Source organism: Haliotis rubra, unplaced genomic scaffold (assembly GCF_003918875.1).
Source record: "Haliotis rubra isolate DU_JTF1 unplaced genomic scaffold, ASM391887v1 Scf26, whole genome shotgun sequence".
Taxonomy (NCBI): Eukaryota; Metazoa; Mollusca; class Gastropoda; order Lepetellida; family Haliotidae; genus Haliotis; species Haliotis rubra.
Genome location: NW_025766669.1, coordinates 3,352,097 through 3,378,013, shown reverse-complemented (window position 1 = coordinate 3,378,013; position 25,917 = coordinate 3,352,097). Strand labels below are relative to the sequence as shown.

The window sequence follows — 25,917 nt, the reverse complement described above, 5'->3', positions numbered from 1 at the left end:
TATGGGTTGCTTCCTAACTTAAAGGCACATTGTCACGCATTTTCGAATATTTTGGCCTATATTTTATATATTAGGGGCATATGCACTCGCGTTAGCTTCCTATTGATGCAATAAGAGACTTATTACCCCTTACAACTTGCCTAAAATCGATAATAGAAACTTGGAGGCAAACAGCTTCCAAACAGATAACACTTGCCATATATGGAATGTAAATGGTTGCTCCGTACATCGAAAACTGTCGCATGCGGTGTTGTCAGTGTTTGCCAAACTGGTTTCAATCATAAGTTGTGTGTAGGATATTTGTACGAGTGCTCCAAGGGACATAACTCTATGGGGTTCTCTTAAAATAATGTTCGTGAAGTAGAGGGCCCAAGAGTCTATTTAATGCAACATTTCATTAATTCAAACTGTTTAATTTAATATTGTTATTTAAATATGTAATTTTCTTTGGAATGAATTATATGGTAGCTTCCCTGCGGGCTGATAGTATTATTGAGAGAAATGCATTATGTATTTGTTAGAAAAGTGTGTAGTGACATTGTGCCTTTAACAGACCTACAGTGATATGTGGCAAGTTATCATAGTATTCCAAACATATGAGGTGGTAACAGTGATCATGGACCATACTTGCTCATAGTTGTGAGACATATAAGTCACAACAACTGTGCTTCAAGTTTGAACTAGACAATCCAGTGATCAACATCATGAGCATCAATCTACACAATTGGGCTACAATGACGTGTCAATCATGTCAGCCAGGCTCACAACCCGACCTCATCAGTCACCTCTCATGACAAGCATGGGTTGAGGACTAATTTCAATCCGGATCTTCACAGGTAACAGACTTAGTTGAGGCTGTTCTCATTATCACCAAAAATGCCTGTGAAACTTACATCTCTCATACATCTTATACATATAAAGAATGTTTTTTCTTTTGTATTACTTTATTTCAGGTGTTGGACAGCTTATAATGCACAAATGAATTTTCGAGTTGGAAATACAGTGACGTCAAATGTCCAGTAGTCACCAAATGTTCTCATTCATATGTTTTAAGATGCAAGACGGTCTTCATTCATAACAACACTTGTCCATCATTCAGTAACCAGTAGTTGTGTAGCTCCATACTTGTCGGTCTGCAAGAAAACGCATCAGTAATTAACGATTTCTCTCTGTTTCACGGAAACACTGACTATGCAAGCCATGATCCAAGGATAGACTCGGCCAGTGTTCCAGTAGTCCAAGAGTAGTGAAAGTCTAGAGGCACTACTGAAATAATTTAATATCAAATCTGACGCATTCAAAACTGAACCTGGACAAAAATAGTGGGTGAGTTTAGTTTTACGCAGCATCCACCAATATCACGGCAGGGGACACCAGAAATGGGTTTCACACATTGTACCCTCGTGGGGAATCGATCCCAGATCTTCAGCGTGACGAGTGAACACTTTAACCACTTGGCTACCCACCGCCCCGGACAAAAACAACCATATAATATAAACCACAATAATTTCCAAGCAAAATCTGAGCTTAAGATTCAACAGGATATACATAACGTAAAAGCATATCTAGGAAGCAGCGTGGAACAGCACCTGACATCTGACTGAACTGATCCATGAATACATGCCCGCATAATATTTTCTTTAAAAAACCAAACCTTTTTAAGTTATTGGGTTCAAAACAAATTATCTCAACAAGCTCAACAATAACACTTCCTTTGTTACTTTGACTAAGCTGAATGATTTGTTCATAATGCAGAACATGGATTTCTTCATTACACAACATAGAATGAGCATTATTTCCATAGTTCCATTGTTTGAAGAAAAGATTTCAAAGACTTTCACAATGTAAGACATTCAGTGTCAAGTGTAAGTTACCATTTTGGGACAACGTATTGCACCAAACAGGTGTCCCACGACTGCAGCATGTGGAACTCTGGTTGACCATCTTCAGTGTTCATGTTCATTTATTCCACTTCATCCTCAACACCTGAAGCACAATTCAACAAATACAACGGTAAGCTCAATACAACGTGGTAAGCTCAATACAACATGGTGAGCTCAATACAATGGTAAGCTCAAAACACCGTGGACCATTTTGAGTAAACAGTTAAAAATAAAATGTCTCTTAGGCAGTTCCAGTCACCTGACTTAGCATTGTGAGAGGCAAATCCACGCTGGCATGGATTAAGGTGCTGTTGGTGTTTAACTGATTACACAGCAATACCTCTCCTCCTGTCAATCATTGATTATGTCAAACTTAAGAGCAAAAATGCTGTTAGTTTACAAGAACATCAACCACTTGATCCTAGAATTTCACTTACAACCTGCCCAGCTTGTTTGTTATTATATTATTATAATCTATTTATATAGCGCCAAGTTCCAGCTAGGCTGCTCACAGTTGCTTTGTTTTTTCCTCGATCATAGGATGTCAGTCTCAACGGCACTAGGCGCACCGAGTTAGTGTGGCTTTCCCATCCTTACGATGTACCCATTCACAGCTGGGTGGACTGGGACACATAGTCACAGAACTTTGTTCAAGTTTACTGCACGTTGCTGTACCCGCAACTAGGTGTTTGCACGTATTCATGTGGCCACCATCTGGTCATATACCAACGGATTCATGGGTTCTTTGAAGTGCACAGGGTTGTGTATTGTACACTAGGGTTGTGACAACACTGAAAGAGTCTACACGCAAAGTTGACTCCAAGGTTTTTACACCCGGTCACAGGTGGGCTCGATCGCGGCACCTCAAGCTAGCTGGATTACTTGCCTGGCGGCTTAGCCAGCTCACCCACCACGCCACCATGGTTTGGGACCTATTCACAACATAAATCCCTTTTAAGTGAGTGAGTTTGGTTTTACGCCGCTTGTAACAATATTCCAGCAGAATCACGACGGGGGAGAATCCTTTTAAGATGTCGGGGAGAACCCCTTTTAAGATGTGGATTGATGAAGGATCAGTATGTGGATTTGAACCATTTATGTCTGAATGTGACAACAATGTTTACTATGATTACATGTAGTATTTTCCAACTTGTAGTGAACTTGAAGCCTTAAGAACTGGTTCAGAATTATAGTCCTCAATTGCTTCTATTCATTTGAAATTTGCTTAGAATAGTGGACAAACATATAATTCAAGGGCTGCCATAGGACAACACTGCATGATGAACAGAATGCTGCAACCTTCTGGCCATCTCCATGTTTTAACAGTGTGTCTGCACAGAAGGTGAGGTGAAATGGGGTTTAATGTCATACATAAGAATATTTCGCTCATAGACGCCTGCATGCGTGTGTGTGGCTGCTTGTACTAGCCCAGACCTAAGCTGGTTTTATAGTGCTAGCTCACTCAGACACATTATACTGGCTCCCAGCTGACCAGTCCTTGTTGTACCCATTAATGCCGGGCGCCAGGCAGGGACCAACAAGTTGTATAGTTTGATATGACACGTCCGGGGATCGAACCCGTGAGCTTCCGCTCTCCAGGCGGACGCTGTCTGCCCAGAAAGTGCAAGGTTGACGGGTGAAAGAGAAAGGTTTCAGAACAAATCAAACAAAGACATACCACACCATTCTGTCTCCCTCTTAAGCAGTCCACTTCATACTTTCCACACAGGAATTGTGATGTTTTCAGCTACAAAACAAAGTCACAGTTACATAGCAATGATGGGTTTTTGCACCAGTGTCTATTACAGCTCTTCTGGAAATGAAATTCTTGATGCCAGACACACAGAATGAAACTGGTCTTCCAGTGGGTGGTTCTATTTCAAGTAAGATACGCCAAATGAACATAGGCAGAAAGTATGAACGTTTGGGCCCACTCTATCTGCATTTAATAAGAAATGAAAATCTTCATGAACTCTTGTGAAAATTACCAGGCAACTCAAATGAATGAGAATTTGACATTGTTCACGTAAGAATGTGCATGTTTGTGAATCATCCAAAAACTAAATATCACATGTAATGCCAAAATGCAGATATTGTTTTTACATGAGTTTGTTTTTTCGAAGGCTGGTTTGTTGGTTGTTTGATGCCACACTAAGTAATATTCCAGCTCTATGGCAGCAGTCTGTAAGTAATTGAGTCTGGACCAGACAACCCAGTGATCAACAGCACAAGTATTGATCTACTGGATACGATGACATGTGTCAACCAAGTCTGACCACCTGATCCCAATAGTCTCCTATTATAGTGAATGAGTTGGATTTTACGCCGCTTTTAGCAATGTGCCAGAAATATCACGGCGGGGGACACCAGAAATGGGCTTCACACATTGTACCCATGTCCCAAGGAATCGAACCTGGGTGAGTTTAGGCGCTGCTTTTAGCATGAGCGAACACCTTAACCACTGGGCTACTCCACCGTCCCCTTCATGGGTATCACCTTAGATGATTTCCTTTTGAAATGTACATATACAAAATACAAGAATATGGAAATAATCTTATTTAATCTTACTTTCCCATGGTTAAATGCACTCAATTTTGACTAAATAACTGTTTTGTGCTCTTGACCAGCTCATGAGTCCAAAACGTGCATGTGAAAGATGGGAGAGCAGGGGTGGAAATAACCCATTGCCCGACGTCCGAGTCCAGTATTTTTTTCTTTCAGGCTAGCAAATTTGTTTATCACACTGTACCGGTGTCCAGTTGACGTTCCAATGTTAATTATGTTGTTTACTTAAAGAATCAACAAGAAAACGTCCGGTATAGTGGAAAAATTATCAGGGCAAGTTATTTTACACGTGCCAATGTACCGGAGTACACTAGCAATTTTAAAGTTATTTCCATCCCTGGAGAGATAAAATTGGCTCAATGTTGAGTATCTTACTGATATTGCACTGGTTTTGGTATCTTCCAAACTTCACATATCCACAAGACAAACATGGACTAGCATCCTCTTCCATTTACTAACCAATGTATGGGTATTAATCATCAGCAAAGTAATTTTGGGTCAAACCAAATTTCACAGTGGTTTATACAAAACTGAGAAATTGTGCTTGGAGTGGAGATACTTGAGTCTAACAGGTATGGATCAGCACACAGTCAAACAACCTTAACCCACTATAAATCTCTGTCTGAATCACCTGTTTCAATTCTCACACCCCAGTGAAATGTTTCGCTTGTTAGCAGAAATCATTTAATAAATACCATGGCAATGTCAAAGCAGTGTACGAAATAGTTTCCAAATTTTGCTAGCCAGTCGGGATAGCTCTGCCTGAAAGTTACAAGCCCACAAAACAGTTCACTAGCCCAAAATTGGTGACAAATTTTAATTGGCCATAATTGTACATGATTTAAAAGTGTGTTATAACTTAACAAGTAGGAAAGAGTGATATATTTATAAAATGATCCCATGAAAATTCACTAACCAGTCGGGCCTGTGACTGAAGATTTATTGACCTGAATGGATTTTTACTAGCCACAAGCTAACGGGCCAGTGGATATTTCGCACAGTGTGTCTAAGTAAGCTGTAACCACTGAATATAGAAAAGCCGCCAAAATCCTTTTTGAAAAATTCCCCAAACAGTATTCAGGATGACTTCCTCATCCTTCACAGAGATGATTACTACCCACCTGAGAACATAAAGCTGGACATCTTCGGATTCTCGCATCTGAGCATTGCTGAAATCTATCTTTCAACCCTACATGTCTTTATATTTATAATATTCCAGCTACATAACAGTAAATAATCTAATATGAACCAGACAATCTAATGATTGACATAATGGTTAATTCAGGAAAATAGGCATGCAATCAGCAATTTAGTGAGTCTGACTGTACAATCTATTTAGTCAATTCTTATGACAAGACAAGGTAGCTGGGTACCAGTTTCTTTTACATGGAATCCCCACAGGCAGATAATAAGTTCCTCAGGACCTATATATTCTTACCCCGTATAAACCACAAGGAGACAAGCATAGACAACAGAGGACGTATGATATTACCGAAAATCCTACCAGTGTCATGCATAGGATGCCAGAGAACAACATTCTCAACGGGAACTTTGTCTCTTCCAGTCCTAACTAAATGTCTATCAACCCTAAAACATTGCTGTACAACACTGTCTACAAGAAGCACCTTACTCAATGCACCTAAGCACCTAACAATGAACATTCAAAGTTGACTGTTACATGCAGTGAAATGTGAACTGTCATCTGAAGCAAATTTGGCTCTGAAATGCTGCCTGGTAGATCTGACTTCATGAATTATCTTACAGAATTATCCAGGAAACTTAACTTACTGCCCTAGGCAGGCAAATTTGGGAAATGTTCACTACTTTGCATAAACTGGTCATTGAAATGCTAATTTTGGACTTGAATTTTTATAAAAGCTCAAATATAACTACAATATTGGAAATTTTAATATAAATTGTATATTTATATACTTATCCTATCTCACGACTTGCACCTCTCTCTCTTGCTTCAACTTTTAGTGGAACGACTGTAAACTTTTTTCCATAGGCCTCCTTGTCCATTCACCCGTGCACTCCATGCTACTCTCCTTAATTAGATTCCTAGTTCCTAATAAAGCTTGCAGCATGCTCCACTAATTGCCCACGTGACTACCTTGAATGATCATTCTCATCTTGGAGCCAATGTTATAACCTGAGTTGTGGGGAGGCCGGGCGGGCATCGATCGCGTGAGATAGGATAAGTATATAAATGTACAATTTATATTAAAATTTCAATTTTTTTAAAACTTATCCAATCTCACGACTTGTACTTATCCCACGGTTGGACGGCGGGCCGCAGATTACCCTTCTGTCTGGACAGTGCAAACAGCTGGTCTTGGAGCTGTGTGGACTGATGACAACCGTAGATAGCGATGTACAAGGGAGGCCTGTTACGCATGCACGCAACTCCTATGCTTGTAGTGGGTTCTCAGGAACCCCTCGGCTTACTAAGCACAACGACTCCCAGGGAGATGGGTGCTCCCGAGCGATGTGGTGTTCGGCCACAACCTTGTATAAGACAAGGGACGCAGCTCGGCAAGTAAGCCTCGCCTCGCTGCGATTTACAAGGTACCCCCGTTATTAAAGTCTTACAACTAGAATCGGGCCAGCCCCTGCTTCAAGAAGGCCCCCAAGACACCGACCGAGGCAGGTGAAAGAGATACACAACTCGGCATCTACAAGGTTTAACGTTTAGTTTCGGGCAGCATCAAATTGACCCTCACTCAAGTGTGCCCGGCAACTTTGGAGGCAAAACGCAACGAAATCCACTGGAATTCGGGAGTGTCACACTTCACTGACGTAATTGCTCCGTGGAGTAGAGGTCAGCAAGCGTGAATGTCGAACACCTCTGCATCATCATACTGATTGTGCCTCAGGTCCGTAGGGCCACGCTAGGTGGCCGTATTCCGATGCCTTGGCATGGAGGCCAAGTGAAGTAGTTCTTAAACCCATATAATGAGAAAAAGGTTGAGATCCAGTTCAACTTTTATTCAGTGTATACAAGGAAGTAGTAACGCGAATGCGGAACCGTCCCTCATCTGCGTTGTTGGGCCGATGTAGGCTGCTGAGCCAGTACAAGAGGTCCAAACTAGTGTAGTCCCTGGACATCCGTGACAGACAAGTCTCGCAGGTAATGTGAAGAGAAGACTGTATCAGAACGCCAGAAGCAACCTTCCACGATAGCGGTCAAGGAGCAGTTGCTATGGAGGGCCATCGTCGAGGCTAGTGCACGAGTCTCATGAGGATTGGAAGCGGCTGGAGGAGGCAACCCTGCAAAGGTGTAGGCTCACAGGATCGTGGCAGGCATCCAGAAGGCCAATGTCGTCCGGGAAGCCTGAGTTCTTGAAGTGTTCGACAAGGGTAGGAAGAGGTGTTTCCATAACCGTCGACGATCCTTGGAGGCAGCAACTTGAGCAAGGTAAACGTGTAGAGCCCCAACAGGACAGAGTGTCAAATCTTCATTATCATCAGGCCCAAGAATGGTGGACAACGGGGTAATGGTAAACATCCGGTCCGGTTGCCCTGGCAGTTGGTTTTTCCCAGCGGAGACCCAGGAAAGCCTTGCCATGCTTCTTCCGCTCGAACCGCACCCGATTGACATCAAGAGCATGCACTTCAGATATACGAGCAGCGGTAGCCAAAGCTACCAGGAAGAATGTCTTGAATGTCACTTGTTTGAAGTCCTTGTCTTCTAAAGGTTCATAATCTGTAGAAATCATATGACAAAGGACGACGGACAGATCCCAGGCTGGAGGTCTGAACGTCCTGGACTTGTCAGAGAGTCTATAGGATCGTAGTAGACTCTGCAACTCGGGAACAGTGGAAATCTTTGTGCCCGTGGTGGTAGCCAAAACAGAGTTGATGGCGGCTAAGTAGGTAGCTAGCGTAGTACCCTTCAGTTTCTTAGTAGTGCTGAGATGCTGGAGAAACTCAGCAACGACCTGAGCCGAGGTGGGCCATACAATTCACCTAAGCTTGCAATAGTCTTCAAACTTCTTCCACTTGTTGTCGTACAAGGAATGGGTCGAAATACGATGCTCTGAAGTGATAGCTGTGGCTACTCGGCGAGAGTAGCCCTTAGCTATGAGAGACCTCTGAAGATGCGACAAACGTGTAGATTGAGGGTCTGAGGTGAACCGTGGCGCAGTTCCGAGTGAGGGTGAAGAAGTAGGTCCTCCCGGTTGGGAAGCGGTACTGGGTTTGGCTCTGCCAGGCTTCTTAGGTTGACGAACCAACTTCTTGCTGGCCCGAAGGGTGCGACCAAAAGCAGTAGTATGTTGCTGGTGGCCAACAGTTTCTGAATTACTTTTGGTAGCAGAGCTGAAGGGGGGTGTAGGCATTGAGACCCTCCGATGATATTGCCAACGCGTCGAGGTCCCACGCCAAGGAGTCTGGGATTGGTGATACGAACTTTGGAAGTTGGTTGCGAACAGATCTATTTGAGGCCGTGATAACGGGTAGATCATCGACTGAAAGCTCTGGGGCAGTAACTTCCACTCTGTCGGGGACGGTCGGTTGGATCGGGACAAGGCATCGGCGATCACATTTTTTAACCCGGGAATGTGTCTGGCTCTGACTACGATGTTGAGTGAGTCGATGTAGCAGATTCGCCGAGCCAGTCGAGCCTAGATGATTTATATACCAAACCACTGTCGAAATGTCTGATTGGATCAACAGACTGGTTGATTGAAGCTCTGTTGCCCAATGTGAGATGGCTTGAATAACCGCCTTGAATTCCAGCCTGTTTATATGAAGTACCCGTTCGTCGGATGACCACAACCCTGCCACTTTGTGGTTGAGGAAGTGAGCTCCCCAACCCATGAGGGATGCATCGACAAATAGGTGATGAGTCGGTGCAAAGGGCATCATAGAGACTCCGGCGCAAACATTCCATTCGTCGAGCCACCATTGAAGGACTGGACGAAGCGGTTCTGGGAGGTAAATTAATTCCTTGGGGTTGTCGGCCTCAAGGTACGGGCATAGAAATCACTGTATCGGCTGAAGTTGGAGCTGGCCTCTGTACGTTAAGGCTTGAGCTGAAGTCAGAAGGCCCAGTAGCTCCTGCCACTGTCGTAAGGTTCTTGCCTGAGACAGTCCTGGAAGAATGCATTGCTGAATCTTTATCCACCTGTCGTGAGGTACGAACATCATCCCCTGACAAGTGTCGAACAGTGCTCCGATGAATTGGAGTTTCTGAGGCGGTATTAGTTCCCGATTTCGCGATGTTTAACGGCCACCCTAACTGTCTGAGCAGTGTGTTGGTGAACTGTAGCTGGCGAAGCAATACGATCGGATCCTGTTGAGTCTGGATGCAATCGTCTATGTAGCTTTCGAAGGTGATCCCTTGAAAGTGGAGGAAGCTTGTTATGGGCTTGGTAATTCGGGTAAAACGACACGGAGCCGTGGAAATTCCAAATGGTAGGACTTTCCATTGGTAGTGATTCCCGTTGAACATGAGGCGAAGGTACTTCCGGTGTTCTTGATGTATCAGAATGTGAAGATAAGCATCCTGAAGATCTAGGCTGATGAGGAAGTTTCCCTTTTTCAGGATGGTGCGTAAAAGTTTGATCGACACCATCCTGAAGTGAGGCGGGGAGGCAGGAATCGGGCATTGAACAACTTCATATTGAAGATGAGCCGGAGTTTGTTGGAATTTTTCTTTGGAACCAAGACTGACTGAGTTTGGTTTTACGCCGCTTTTAGCAATATTCCAGCAACATCACGGCGGGGGACACCAGAAATGGGCTTCACACATTGTACCCATGTGGGGATTCGAACCCGGGTCTTCGGCGTGACGAGCCAACGCTTTAACCATTAGGCTACCCCACCACCCCTTGGAACCAAGAAGATGGGGGAGCAGAATCCTGGAGTGATGGGCGATGGACCTAGGAGCTCTATCGCAATGTTTGTCTAATAGCGTACCTATTGTGGATTGCAGAGTCTGAAGCTGGTCCACAGGATATGAGCGATGAGCCGGATGCGACGTCAGAGGTGGACTGCCAATAACAGGTAGCTGATAGCCGTGAAGTAGCAGGTTGGTGACGCACTGATCTTTGAGGATGGTCCAATTCGGGGTGGAGATCTGCAACTAGTCCGGGTCGCTGTAGTTCTAGTTGGTGATCTGGTTCTGATTGGAGCTCTGGTTCGACCATCTGAATAGGATCGGCCATGAGATGTGGATCTGTACTGTGATCCCGAGTAGTCAATGGCTCTGTGATCGTGTGATCTGGATCTATAAGGTGATCTGGATCGAACAGATGATCTGGTTTGCAGCTACGATCTGGCTTGATTTGGTTATCTGGATTGGTTAAGTGATCTACTTTGATGTTGTGATCTGGATCGGTTCGGTGATCTGGCGGTTAGGTGATCTGGATTGATCAGGTGATGTGGATCGTAGTTGTGCTCTGGATCGTGACTGATCTGGATCGGGCTTGTGATGGTGATCTAGATCGTTGTGGTGATCTAGAATGATGTGGCGATCTGGATAGGCGATTAGGTGACGAAACCTGAAGTGTTCATTCATGATGAATGTCCCCCGGCGACACTGTTGTAGCCAGCTCCGTCCGGTTCAATGAACTGTTGGGAGACAGTTGGCTGGTTGAACACGGTTGGCCATGCTCCAACCAACTGAAACAGTCGAGGGGATATGTACCGTTGATCTGGATGATAGTGTCGATCTAAGGTCCCCTGGTAGTGTAGATGGGACAGGCAACGAAGAATTGTCGATCACAACCACCCGCGAGTGATCTGACGCTATGGAAGGAGGTGATTGATGCGTATGTAATAGGTGCCGAATGTCCTCAGATAAATAAGAATCTGATGAAGCGTCCATAAAATCCTCTTGAACCACAGATGTCGCTCTCTTGCGTGAAGGTACGATTTTCTGTCGCTGTAACTTTCCGGGAGCAAACATGAATGTAGGCCTTAAAATCCTCATCTTTAAGTGAATTACACTTGCCACATCGTTTGTTCCAGTTACATTGTCCAATACAGTCACTGCAAGACGAGTGAGGGTTGAGGGACGAATAATTCGTCTTGCATGGAGCACAAACTTTCCTCTTCCTTGACTGATTATCAGTTTTCCCCATGATGTTAGGGTGAAATAATGTCCCTAATATACAGCATGTCCACACAGTCATTCGACAAGAAAGAGAATGATCATTCAAGGTAGTCACGTGGGCAATTAGTGGAGCATGCTGCAAGCTTGATTAGGAACTAGGAAGCTAATTAAGGAGAGCAGCACAGCCAGGACTCATTAAAACAGCGTCGAACTGCACGGGCGAATGGACAAGGAGGCCTCTGGAAAAAAGTTTACAGTCGTTCAACTAAAAGTTGAGGCAAGAGAGAGAGGCAAGTCGTGAGATGGGATAAGTTTAAAAATTTTCTTGTTCTGTCATGATTTGTTTTTGGTATTCACTAACACTAGTGTGGTCTCTATCTAAACAACCTGGCCAAAACTTCAGTATTTTGAGAGGATATTGGAGATTAAGACAGAACCAAGTTTTGGTATCTGAAATAAACAGGTGCTGTACAACGTTTAGGTCAGTTTTTCCTTGACTGGGAATAAATGCTGAGACTGATGACATACTCAGATGATTGTTTAGGTAGAGTCCACTTTATATAACAGACATCCTCACCCACGTTGTGAGAAGTTAATGAAAGTTACACAGCCTAATGGAAGAATCCTTGGTAAGCACACTAAGCTGAAAACTCATTGGACCTTTGGTCCAGGTGAGCTAAAAATCTGGACCATTGATCTTGGTGAGCTTAAATTCTATCGATCTCTGTACAGAGAATTTTGTTATTTATAACAAAACATTCCACCAATAGCCTGAAGAAGGCCTGTTAGCATATGGTTAAACAGATTTGACTAATTTACAGAAACTGCAAAAAAATTCTATAAATGTTGAGGCTTCTGGGTTCAATGGGACCTGATTATCTAGAAAAAGCAATTGTAATAGTTAACAACTTGAAACCAGAATTTTTCAAATTTTGTGTTACCATTTACTACTCCATGCCAAGAATATAAGAAAATTACCATAAGGCTGTAAAACAGTATGCAGGGCTCGATTTAGTGCTTTGTTACTTGCACTGGTGCAACCCAATATTACAAAGTGCAACCTAGTTATAAGTTGAACTTGCACCAGGTGCAACTCAATTTTTGAGTGGGTAACCTCTGAATAAAACATCTAAATAATTCAATAGCATATTTCTTACATTACACATTGCAATAAAAGCTGTGCAATTGGAATTTGGCTGGTGCAACTAGGTTTTTATCTGGTTGCAAGTAGGTTAACATCTCTTAAATCGAGCCCTGGTATGTGGTATCTTGGTCAACATGGCAAGCAAGGTAGCCATCTTGAAACATGTTTCATTTTTTATGACCAAAATGCTGCTATATATTCATTTAATCAGTCTACACAATCTGAAATGATGATCTTCAAGAATGCAATGTAGTAAGCGAGTTTTGAATGAGTGAGTTTAGTTTTATGCTGAGTTCAGCAATATTTCAGCGACATCATGACGAGGACACCAGTAATTGACTTCACATGTTGTACCCAATTGGGAATCAAACCTGGGTCTTTGGCGTGACGAGTGAATGCTTTAATCGCTAGGCTACCCCACCGCTGAAGAATCCAATGAAGTACATGAAGACACCAAATCTTGAGGAACATGGACACGGTTAGTTTTAATACGGATGGCATCACGAACCGCTTTGAAATGTACCCTTGAAGAAGGTCCGTGCAAGAAGCAAACGTATGCTTAAATACTTAACATCATACATATAACAAGCGCAGATATTATCAAATATCAATGATGACCGATTTATTACAGAAACGCAGCGAGATTAATACATAACTATGAAAAGTAGTCAGCACGATTGGTATGAAATATGTAATTACAATGAGGAAAACATTGGCGACTTGTAACAACATGAAAGTAATGAAAGGCGAGTTAATGAATCTATCGAAATTGTTACCACGACCGCCACTGTTAAAAGCATGAAGTAATAACTGTTCATGGATACTGGTTTCAGGAGCTAGCTGTGCGAGACGCATTAAGTCCGTATTGAAGAGTTCGTGTATATTAACACTCGGAGCTCCTTTCCGCAAAGTCCTGATGTATTCATCGCAAATTCTTCGTCACGTTAAATCTTTGCGCCCGACTATGTCAGTATGGACCAGGCACGCGACTTCTCGGAGGAGACGACCGACTCACTTCTGACGGGTGATGTGGAGGAGGGTAACTGTTCGTGCAAATCAAGAAAAGACAGTTGGAACGCTTGTATGATAGCATCACAGGGTTCATACAGATTAGGATCCTAAAACTTCAAGGAATTTGTAATACAAAATTTCATTTAAGGGCTGAATGCAACAATAGTGATTAAACTCAATCATTTTTACTGAGCAAGTGTTGAGATGACTTTTCATTTAATTCCTCAGGGAAAGTCATCTTAAAAAGCATGAAACTAGACCAGTGCCTTACACCAAAACCACCCCATTTCTTCATTGTTGAAGTCAAATAAAAATCTAGAATTGAAACAAGTAAAATTGAAGGACAGTTTTCGTAGTTCCAGAATAACATGATATTAAGTGTTCTTCATTGCAAACTTGAAAGAAATTCAAGACAACAGTAACTGTCGAGCCCTGTTTGCACCCAGTGTGAAAGATCTTTAATTTGCAGACAAATCTATCATCAGCACTGAACATTCTGAAACAATACGCACATTTCCATATCTTCATCAAAATGGATTTCATGAGGTTTCATGTGACAAGAATATATTTTTGAAGATTTGAATTCAAAATATCATTGTAAATTGTAAACTATCTAGTCATGATTTTTTTTCCTATAAATTCTAGCTTTGGATCTGTTCTTTCCTATATAAAGTTTCAATGACCACAAAGCAAGAAATGACTCGTACAATCTATAGTTCAGTAACATACAGGTGATAACGCCAATCGCTTGGAATAAAATTTGCAAATCAATCAACAAATAAAAAGCACGAGAATTAAAAAAATTGGCATAACTTAAACTGGATAAATAGACTATTGATACCTACCTTAAAACTACTGAATTTAATCAAAGCAAGTTTGTAAGTTGAAAATTTCAAAGATTGCAGAAACCAATATGGCAGCCAAGGCCCATATCAAAGAGGAAGTGAGTGAGTGAGGGAGTCTGGCTTGATGCTGCTTTGTATGTCATGTTGATGTTAATGTGCAACTTTGGGGAAAGGTTTGCTGGCAGACCAGGTAAAGTAGTAAAGGAATCTGTGTCTTTAACAAGAATAGCTTGGCACAGCCACTGAACACAGCTCTGAACAGAAAAATATGCCACCTTAAACAGCCACGCTAACCTAAGATTCAAACCTAATGTGTGTGTGTGTGTGTGTGTGTGTTGTGTGTGTGAGAGTGATGATTTTTATGGAGAAGCATGTACAATGTAAATGATCCCCCCCAGTCCCCTGTATGTGATGAACAAAGTCAATTACCCCCCTCCCATAAACTTTAAGCATAACTTCTTAATATTATTATGTACAAAATTGCTCCCCGCCCCTCCTAGTACATGTGTACATAACTGATGACCCCTCCCACCTCCCCAGAACCAAAATGGGTGACCCCCCTTCAAATCATTGTCACCCCCTCTAGCCATAAATTATGAACGGTCCCTTACATTGTAAAGTTCATAAACTTGAAAGTTTTAGTGTCCATTATTTGAAGACCTCTTGTTCAATTCATTAAGGATGGCAGCTCTGCAAAACCAGTGGCATAGGTTTAATTTTCTAAGGCAAGGAACCGCTTCCTTAAAATTGGATGGAAAAAGCCAACTTTGCAGAAACTTCACAAGTTTCACCTTTCACATGAAAAATAATATATGCAAAACAAAATATCAAATAAAATAGATTGGATTTAACAAGAACATCTAATAAATTTAGATTGAAGCAGTTTAGAAACCATGTGTATATTACATGCGAACTGCTGAAAAAAGGATTATTTTGCATTAAAAAATTGTTGTAAAAGTCACAAGTCATTTCACTCTTGGCTGGCAGTAAGCTGGTTAGTAACTTCTTCAATTTCGTTTAATTACACAACCACATTTAAGGAAACTTTACTACATGTACTAATATTCCTTTATTATTAATGCAAAATCCACATCTACTAGAGCCAAGGCATCTTTTTCGCTTCCAAAAATGCTGAAGAGAGTGGTCACTTCAACACAATGCATGGTCAAGTGTTGCATTGCTTCTTGTATTTTATTCTCCAGGCAATAAAATATACTCTAATTTGCATGACAGATCAGTTCTGGCAAACAAGAATTCCCATGTTTCCGACTTCCAAATTCTCTGACTTGAGATACATGATCACTATTTCCATATCTACAGCAGGTAGAAGCTGGACATTACAACAGTCAAACTGAAGCAACTCGGCAAAAAAGTCTCAAAAATAACAAACACCTCATAAAAGTCACACTTACTTTGGAGACTGGCCAATTTTGGAAACATTCCTACCAAAATAATGAAAACAAAATATTGTGATTAACATTCGTTGATCACTTAACACACAGTTATTCTTCTCTGCATGACTGATAAATTTGTATCATCTTGATTTTGGGCTGGACAGGTAATACTTTGAATGTTGGTACACATGAGGTACATTCAACACAAAGGAACAAAAAAGCTCCAGCAATAAGTGAGGAAATACTTACCGACTTCGGGCATAGTAGCTGTCATAGCTGTCATAATAAGAATCCCTGAAACAGCAATAATGACACATAAATGTTTGGTTAAAGGTCACATGCAACCAAAAAATCAAACATAATTAAAACACAATTATCACTTATTCATGACATATAATATACATTGCTGGTAATGAAAAAACATATAAACAAAATTATAAGCGTACAATCGCAAATCAAAAGTGCAAAATTGTGTACTTCGGTTTACTTCCCAAGAAACGAAGCAGCCGGGATACCGAACCCAGTCAGAGCGGGTGGGTGTGCACTCAAGTGTAACGGCTGGTTCATTTGCAGATGCCTTCACGGCTCATTGTGTGTGTATATATAGAGATGTTGGGTTTTGTAAATACATGCTCATTTTTTGTGTATAACATTTTGCAATCAACAGACATCATAACATGTCATGTGTTCAAGTATCACACCTGCCTGTAATTACATAATGTGACAGAGACCGAACTCGGGCCATAAATCAATGCATTTTGTTTATGGTGTATAGCCTGATTGGTGTTAAGTTCAAATTGCATGTGGTCAGTGATAGCAGCTGTGTATTGAATATTGTCATTAGCAGACAGGCAGGCAGACACACAGGTGTCAATAAAACAAGACATTGAGTTTTGTCTGTGACAACGACATATCTATATCACAGTTAGAAATTCTGTCAACGCTAAATAATTACATTGCTTTTAAGTATCGAACTGAGAAAGTGACTAGGTAAGAAGAACGTGTGGTGAAATAGACAAATGAAATTATATAAACAGTTAATTTACTGTCATAACATATAAAAGCTCAGCGCTGTGAGATATCAACAAAACATTAGAAAAATAGCTCACACCAAAGCCTTCACCGAAAGTATTCACCCGACAACCCGCCTAAGCCAAGCGCTGAACCTATTTCACTGGCGACGCGTGCTATGAGCGCAGCCCAGCTGTTGAAACCCGTTTTCCCCAGAAAAGTCGGGGGAAAATTAGTGAAACGTTTGAACTCCGATTTCGTGCGGTTTTTTTCATCGCGTTTTTTTTTAACTTTATAAGTTGAATTTGCATTTTTGACAATTTGTTTCAGTAAGTCCATACCGAAAGGTATCAGAATCTGCAAAGTTGTGTTTTACATTGCATGTGACCTTTAACAGATGCGAGGAAGGGAAACAATGGTGCAATCAATTTTCAACAGATGATCTTTGTTTCCACAAGTTGCAACAATAACTACAACTATACAGGGATTTACATGGAGTCCTGTATTTCAGAGGCCCTGGGACTCATACTCATAATTTATAGGGGTCCTGGACAACAAAATGGGGGTCCCAGACAATTAAGTATTACTATTAATACTATTATTGTATTGTGTATCATGATCATCACATTGTTACAGTAATTAAATTGCAAACAAGAAGACAAAAGTCATCAATATCCCCCGCAATGGCAAAATACTCTTCATGAATATGTCTATGAGATATGATTATGTCAAATGTTTTGGTGTGTATATAGAAAAGTGGAAGGAGTGCACTGAAAGGTTTTAAAAGTTGTGCTCCAGAAAGGATCACTACCACCAGTTTCAGTCTAAGTCAAACTTGTTTGCATGGAAATGCAAAGATTTTTATTCAGAAATCGAAACAACCAAAAGGCACAAGTACACCACCAGACCAATCTATGTCGTATGTGCCAAGTTTGGTGAAGAAATAGTGAATGGTTTTAGAGTTCTGCTCAGGGAAAAGACAATTTAACAATATTCCAGCAATATCTAGAAACGGGCTTCACACATTGTATCCATGTGCTGAATCGAACTTGGGTCTTTGGCGTGACGAGCAAACACTTTAACCACTTGGCTACCCCACCTCTCCTTTCACTATCAAGGTGCACAAGGTACTCTTGGTGAACAGAGGAAAATTTGAGCAAAGTCTCTATCCTTTGGCAACACCACATGTGCCTCACTGTGGGTTGGACCTAAGATTGATTATGCAAACATGGTACCTTTTTAAAATGTTTAAGAAAGTCCTTTAACCATGTTGACAATATCACTGATTTTGCCATCTTCATCAACAAGATGGACAGTGGCTTACCTTGGGGGTGGTGACCTCCTGCCATAGTATTCAGGTGGGGGCCTCTCATATGGGTCTCTTTCTCTGTAGTATGGGTCCCTTGGGGGTGGGGGAAGCGGGCGTCGATCATACGGGTCAGCATACGGCCTGTATCTGTCTATTGGTGGAGGTGGTGGTGGGTAACGGTCTCGATAGTATGGATCTGCATAAGGATCCCTGTAGGGCCTTTCATATGGATCATAACCTCGTCTTGGTCCGAGAGGAGCCCTTCCACGACCTCTAACACTGAAACCACCAGTCAAGTTCATTGGAGGTGAGGTGAGGTGAAATTGGGTTTAACGTCGTGCTTGAGAATATTTCGCTCATATGACGATGTGCATGCGTGTGTATGTGCGGCTGCTCGTACTAGCCCAGACTGAAGCTGGTTTTATAGTGCTAGCCCACTGAGATACCATGCCGCAGTGAAGCAGAAATACCACACTCAGACACATTATACTGACTCCGAGCCGACCAGTCCTTGTTGTACCCATTAATGCCGGACGCCTATTTTAACGTCTTTTGGTATTACGCGGTCGGGGATCAAACCCGCGACCTTCCGCTCTCCGGGCGGACGCTCTAACCACTACACCACGGAGGCGGTCCAAGTTCATTGGAGATGGAACAGACACACCTACTGCTAATGAGGGATGTCATAGAGTGGAGTGAGTGGGTTTAGTTTTACGTCGCACTCAGCAATATTCCAGCTATATGGCGGCGGTCCGTAAATAATCGAGTCTGGACCAGACAATCCAGTGATCAACAGTAGGAGCATCTATCTACGCAATTGGGATGCGATGACATGTGTCAATCCCAAATATTACATGTTTCATAAATGGAGAGAATACATTGCTAAACAACTAAAATTCTTCACAATTTCGTGTTTAGATATTGACAAGGCTTGAGTTTCAAAATAATGTCACTGAAAGTGTCTGCTAGTACTTACGGTCCCCTTGGACAGTCTTTGGACCTGGAAAGAAAAAGAATTCAGAGGCATGATTTCATGTAAGATTTACCAGTTCAACCAAGCACATATAAAAGTGTTAGCCACTAACATGGCAATTTGCCCCTGAAATGACTGGTGTCTGCGTAATCACTCAATGTAGGCTGTCAACATAATGAAGACATTGGGTGCACAATTTATGAGATATTGTGTTAACATAAGTTTGAAAAGAGGTCAAAGTGTTGTCATGACCTTGAAATAATTCCCTAATGTAGGCTGTCACCAAATTTTAAGATATTGAGGACAACAGTTCATGAGATATCCTGTTAACAAAAATTGGGACCGACGGACGACACTGGTGAATACATAGTCCGCCAGAGGATGCTGAATGCTTCAATTCTAAGCAGATATCACCAACCTGGGAATCACTGCAATGTACTTCAAATAAATCATGTCTGAGGCTACAGTGAGGGAGTGAGTTAGTATGGTTTTACGCCGCTTTTCGCAATATTCCAGCAATATCGCCGCGGGGGACACCAGAAATGGGCTTCACTCATTGTACCCATGTGGGGAATTGAACCCAGGTCTTCCGCGTCATGGGTGAACACTTTAACCACTAGGCTTCCCCACCGCAGCAACATGACAAGTAAACAGTCTCCCTGAAAGAGGTTTTACCATACTTTCAATAAATAAATTGTCCACATATTGTAGAAATGACATTACCAGTGTCCTTCCTTCCCACATCTGTAGCAGTCTCCCTTGCCTCCCATCCCAGCCTTCTGTCGAACCTTGCTATGTGACAGCTGAAACAAGGAGGAAGGAATCTGTGAGTGAGTGAGTGAGTGAGTGAGTGTATGAGCTAAAATATATCTGATAGTGACATGAAATCAATCTCGTCATCATGTCCTGGACAGGCAAAGGTTTTGATAAAAGATCCCTGTGGTTCATAACATCACAGAAACATTGTTTCCACAACAAAGTACATTTTGTACATTTCCTTCCCACATTAATCTCTTTACGACTAGAAAAGGCGGAATTTATTTAAGAAATACAGTTCGCTCTACCACCATGTATAGTGTAATAAAGCACACTTTCGCCCTGAACTATTATAGTTAAAGCATGAAGACGCTCGAGTCTGAGTGCTTTAACGTTATGATGCCGTTTCTAAGATGCCAAATTTAATACTTTCTAAGGACATTTACGATTAATCTAAGGCAGAAAACAAACGATGTGTCGGTGACCTAAATTACGAATCCTCGCACAGGGCTATGTGATGCGCTGTTCTCTTGACGTGTCTGCCCACTACGTTAAGACGAACGTTACCAGAAAAACAAATGATAAACAGTTTGATGACAGTTTACGTTCGGGTTCAAAATATTCTCTAAATTATTTTTATTACATCTGTGATTAACGTAAACCATATGGGGCAATATGAACGTTGTATTTCTACTACCAACGTAAGTTTAGATCAGTACATCCAGATGAAGCTGACTAGTCAATCGACATTCCACTATTGCATTGTGGGAATGTAAACATTGCGAATGTTATTGTTAATGTGTCGTAAAATTGTCAGTCGATCTGAGACATTTTATCCGCCGGAAAACATAACGTAATGTTTCTACCAGTGATATTGGCTGAGTGAAGCAACTGCAAACCAAGAAACGGAATGCAACGGAGTACTTTACTGTAGGAGGCTGTACGAGGCGATGACAACTGACATGCATCGTGACGCCGGTTACATTGTGGCATAATGCAAAAGTGTTCGATCACGAGGGGGCAGACTAGAATGACGCAGTGACGTAATGCAAAAAGTGCACATTATCGTCTGATAAAGTACTGTCGGCGCCTTTGATCTTTCACCGAAACATCTTAGAAATCGTTTTAAGGTCACAACGGAATGACAAGACACAAATCAATGTGTTACTGGGAGCAGTTCAAATTCAAATGTTCCACAATCTGCTGAAGATGACCTACCTCAACTTTTAGGGCACTGCCACTTAAATCAAGACCATTAGTCATCTCCACGGCATTCTTTGCGTCATCTGGATTTTCATAATGCTGAAACAAATGAACAAACTTGTAGCCTGTCAAACACAATCTGCTGATCAATACAATCAACGAAGCTCATTTGCAATAAATATTATTGGAAGGTGAAACCATCAAAAGTTTAGAAAGGACATCTTGCATCTATGTTTATCATTTGTTTCTTTCAATCTTTTTATTTCTAAACTAGAGGCGTTTGCACTGCCAAACTACAGTGAAACCTGCCAACACCAGCACCTGTCTAAACCGGCACACTGTCAAAACCATCATAAAATTTTGGTCCAGCCATTTTACAACGATATTATGATCATTAAAACATTGTCTAATCCGGCACCTGTCTATTCCGTATTCCAGCATGACTTTCCGGTCCCAACAAGCAATTTTAACTGTAATTAACACTGCCTAAACCGACATGGGTATGAGCATTCCAAATAAGGTACCATAATCCAATACACTAATTAATCCTCTTAATTAGCTAGATAATGGTCGTCACTGTCTAATCCAGCACCCTGTCTAAACCGGCATTTTATTTCGGTCCCCTGGGTGCCAGTTTAGACAGGTTTCACTGTAGTTCCAAAATCGTAACACGCCATGAATTTCCCCGTCCAAACACACTGACTCTAGATTAGTTGACCTGAATCAAGTTATCTCTAACATGATGAAAATTCATTACATGAGACTCAGGATAGCTAAAAGAGAACATTCAGGCAATGAAACAATCATGCTTCATAATAATCCCTATGATGATCCAGAACTTTGACCATGTTGACAAACTAACATTTCAAGTGGCAGGATGCTTCAAGTTCAAGTCTCAAGATAGAAGTGAATGGGCCTGATAATATACCAACTACACTGTATTCTAGGAAACTGTTTCTGTAACTATGATGGATGATTAAACTGAGTTAGTCGAGGTGTTTTTGTGCTGTAACGAGCATTCCTGTTTGGCTGATACTGACCATCTTTTAGCAAGTAGGGTCAACTATGAGTATGAGGCCGATCCATAAAGCATTTGAACAAGCAGAGTAACAACAAATACCATCTTTTAATATATTGTGGTATGACCAGACTTGAGTGAGTTTAGTTTTACGCCGCACTCAGCAGTATTCCAACTATATGGCGGAGGTCTGTAAATAATCGAGTCTGGAACAGACAATCCAGTGATCAACAGCATGAGCATCGATCTGCGCAATTGGGCATCGATGACATGTGTCAACAAGTCAGCAAGCCTGACCACCCGATCCTGTTAGTCGCCTCTTACGACAAGCATGGGTTACTGAAGATCAATATTCTAACCTGGATCTTCACGGGTGACCAGACTTGAGATCAAACCACCAACCATCTGCTGAAGAGCCTCACGTCACAAACACTCTTTTCTATTGGATCAACTAAGCGGTAACAAATTAAATTGAAGTTTTTGTGATAGAGTAATTGCTGATAAATGCCAGAGCTCCGGATAAGATTTAGCTCATGTGGGTACTGTACCCACTGTATTTTTTTAGGAGTGGGTATTATGAATGTTGAGTGGGCATTTCATTTTCCGTTACACTGCTTTCAAATATGTGCATATTTCAGTCATTTTACTCACCCAAGTATTATGTCACTGAGTAAGTTTACTAAGCAGGTATGTTCTGCCTTATGTCATACCTAATCAAAATCAACTTAAATATAATGGAAATGATTTCATAAAAAATCACTCATCCTATACTGACAGTACGACACTTGTCCTATACTAACAGTACAACTTGATGGCATTCGATGTCTTTTTCATTATGCAAGCGATTTTAAAAATATATTCCATACGCATTTGTTTTAAACTTTTTGCATAATAAACATTTCAAATGCGTAATAGGTACGCAACAATTATTTTTCAATGCGTAATTGGAAATAATCTATGCATATTTTAGCGGCTTATCTGGGCCTCTAGAATGCCCCAGACATCAATATTCCAGCAATAGTATGGCAGTACGTGTGAAAATTAGTGTTGGGAATTGGTTAAAATCTCATAATTGATGATTGGTTCATTACAACCGACCAATCATCGAAAATAGTTTATCAAATTTTCCTGGTTATCTTTGTTAATGCACAAAAAATAAAGACAAAGCATGTAGTTCTTTTGGGTTTTTCAAAATTGCACAAAATGCATTTGCAAATTTCACTTCTTTAAATGATGAATTGTATGTTAGGAACACATTTCCTGGAGTCTTTAAGATAAATTCAATCGTGACTTGGAACGAGCTTGTAGTGCTTATGAAATGTAACTGACAAAATCAACCTTGTGTATCAAGGGATTCATTCCAAAAAAATTAAAACACACCTATTCAGACAATATTTTAGCTTTGAATCCTCGACCCCACCATATTCATCATCTTAGCTTTTTACTGTCTTTTTAAGCATCACTGTTTTTAATCATTGTGTAATTTTTCTGTAAAGCGCCACTGAGCAGGAAATAACCTGGATATTAGGCGCTATACAAATAAATTGTCATTCATTCATTCATTGTGAAAAACATCATCAAGGCAAAAAAGTGCTCCAAAATTGTTTGTGTTCGATTATGAGAAAACATGATCGATTGCTTGGTTGTTTAGTCACTGCGACCAATCTTCGATTATTTCAATTAATCGGACCACCACTAGTGAAAATAGAGTCAGTATCAGGCTAGGTGTACAATTAACAAATCACTGAGGTTGTCGTCTTTGTAAGCTTGTGATAGAGGCAACCTTCCTATTCTTTGCCAGGGCTCCAGATAATTTTTCATGATCTGGAGTACGTACTCCTTATTTTTTCAATATAGGAGTACTGGAAAACAATAAAAGTACATTTAGAGGGAAAGAGTTCCTTCCGTTCCCCCAACTCTAAACCGAACTCTAAACCTAAACCTAGCCCTAACTTAAATTTTTGACTTTTAATCATTTTGTGAGTTCTCTAGTAATTGTTGTGTTAAGTTTTGTTTATAATTCTAGAATATTTATACATATTATTTGGGATGGGGGAACGGGAGGAACTCTTACCCTACTGTTGTGTAAACAGGACAACAAACAATGAAACAATACTTTTTCAGATACATACGTCTGTAAATGATTCTAAGACCGTACACCATTGCTGTGGTGCATATCTGCTACGTTTTCTAAATTATTTCCTACCATATCGCGGCTATTTTTTATTTTTATATCCTTACATTGCGAACGTTGCCGTGTCGGTCCATACGGCCCTTATCTGCAGCCCTGCTTTGCAGGAACAAACACATGGTGAGGAAGCAGGAACAGGAATTCTCACCTACGCACATTGTGTGCAATTAAGCTTGTCTATTACTTTTACTATACCAAGGGAATTAAGAGTAACAGGCCAGTTGTATCCTTATTTAGGTTGGTAAACATGGTCAGCACTTTGGAATAATGTCGACCATTTTGATCGTGGACAATCTTACCACAAAAGCGTAGTTCTGTACAATGTCGCACTCCACAACGGTTCCATACTTTGCAAACACAGTCTCCAGATCTATCTTACGGCATGTCTCAGGTAGATTGCCAACATACAGCTTTGTACTCATTTTCAACAGGTCTGGAAAGAAAGATTTAAAACAAAACATTTAGAAGTAATAGAACTAAAAAGTAAGAAATATTTACACTTTTCCTGATCAAATTTGTTTGCATGTTGTTTAAAATAACAATACTCCTGCTATGTGGTGAGAGACAGTAAATAATCGAGTCAGGAGCAGACAATCCAGTGATCAACGCAATTAGGATAGGATGACACGTGTCAACCAAGTGAGTTAGCCTGACTTATGACAAGCTGAAGCATACACACTGCTGAAGACTAACAACACCTACCTATGTTTCAGCAGAAACTAACATGTTTTCATGGAAAAAGGGTAACAATTTAATGCAAAAAATCTGCAAATGGCAAAGGGCCACCTCTGGATCTATTTGCATCTGTTATGATAATCAACCTTGTTTTAGGTTGCACTGCACAAACCAAACCCACAGTACAAATTGTTTCCATGGAAATCAAGAAAAATAAATGACAAAGAAATTGTAAAAGGCAAAACGCACCTCTTCAGGCACTGTTTGATATACCTGAGAGTTTCTGTATGAATCAAATTTGGATGGTTTTCAAGTTGTGCTCTGGAACCGAAATAATTACTGACTGACAGACAGACGTGTCCCTTATTGATCATTGTTGATGCAAGATTTAAAATCATGAGTTAACTTTTATTTTTCAGCGTTTCAGTTTTTCACACACTCATTGTTCCAAGGCAGGATTTCCTTGTTGACGTTATTTCCGTTCATCAGGTTCATATTACTTCAACTGAAGGAAACTAAAGAGAAACTGGAGCGCGAAAATTAAGCGCGCCAGTATAATAAAAACAGGGTCCCATAAGCATGCAGCTGAAGTGTGAACATTAAATACTTGACACGGAAACACTTGAGCTTCACAGTGAGACAGCTTTGACATTATTTTCAAATATTATGTTCAATATCTGGTCTCCATTATACAAACACATACACAAAAACGTCTGTTGCTCCTCTCTCAATTTTCGTCTTTCCTATTAATACTTCTTTCGTACTGAAACCACGCTGAATTGGTTTTCAGCGCCACCTATCACATTCAAGGGAACGAACTCTGGTTTACCAAAGTATGGCTAAGAGTAACAAAGAATTCTGCGAACAGTTGATAGACCA

General features: G+C 41.0%; 1 protein-coding gene across 4 annotated transcripts; it reads right to left on the bottom strand.

Annotated features, from left to right (window-relative positions):
• Positions 1 to 925: 925 nt before the first annotated feature.
• LOC124280097 (RNA-binding protein lark-like) lies at positions 926 to 25,857 on the bottom strand. Of its 4 annotated transcripts, XM_046715990.1 has the most exons (11): positions 25,742 to 25,857; positions 24,663 to 24,796; positions 21,170 to 21,253; positions 19,919 to 19,998; positions 19,199 to 19,222; positions 18,238 to 18,501; positions 16,152 to 16,196; positions 15,921 to 15,950; positions 3,562 to 3,630; positions 1,875 to 1,986; positions 926 to 1,133 (listed from the first exon to the last, which is right to left on the bottom strand). In XM_046715990.1, exons 2-9 carry the CDS (start codon positions 24,783 to 24,785, stop codon positions 3,627 to 3,629), a joined length of 654 nt encoding a protein of 217 aa, XP_046571946.1. In that variant the 5' UTR covers positions 24,786 to 24,796; positions 25,742 to 25,857; the 3' UTR covers positions 926 to 1,133; positions 1,875 to 1,986; positions 3,562 to 3,626. The 4 variants fall into 4 exon arrangements, with proteins under 4 accessions (XP_046571946.1, XP_046571947.1, XP_046571944.1 ...); XM_046715991.1 differs by lacking the exon at positions 15,921 to 15,950; XM_046715988.1 differs by lacking the exons at positions 926 to 1,133; positions 1,875 to 1,986; positions 3,562 to 3,630 and adding an exon at positions 13,250 to 13,695.
• Positions 25,858 to 25,917: the final 60 nt, after the last annotated feature.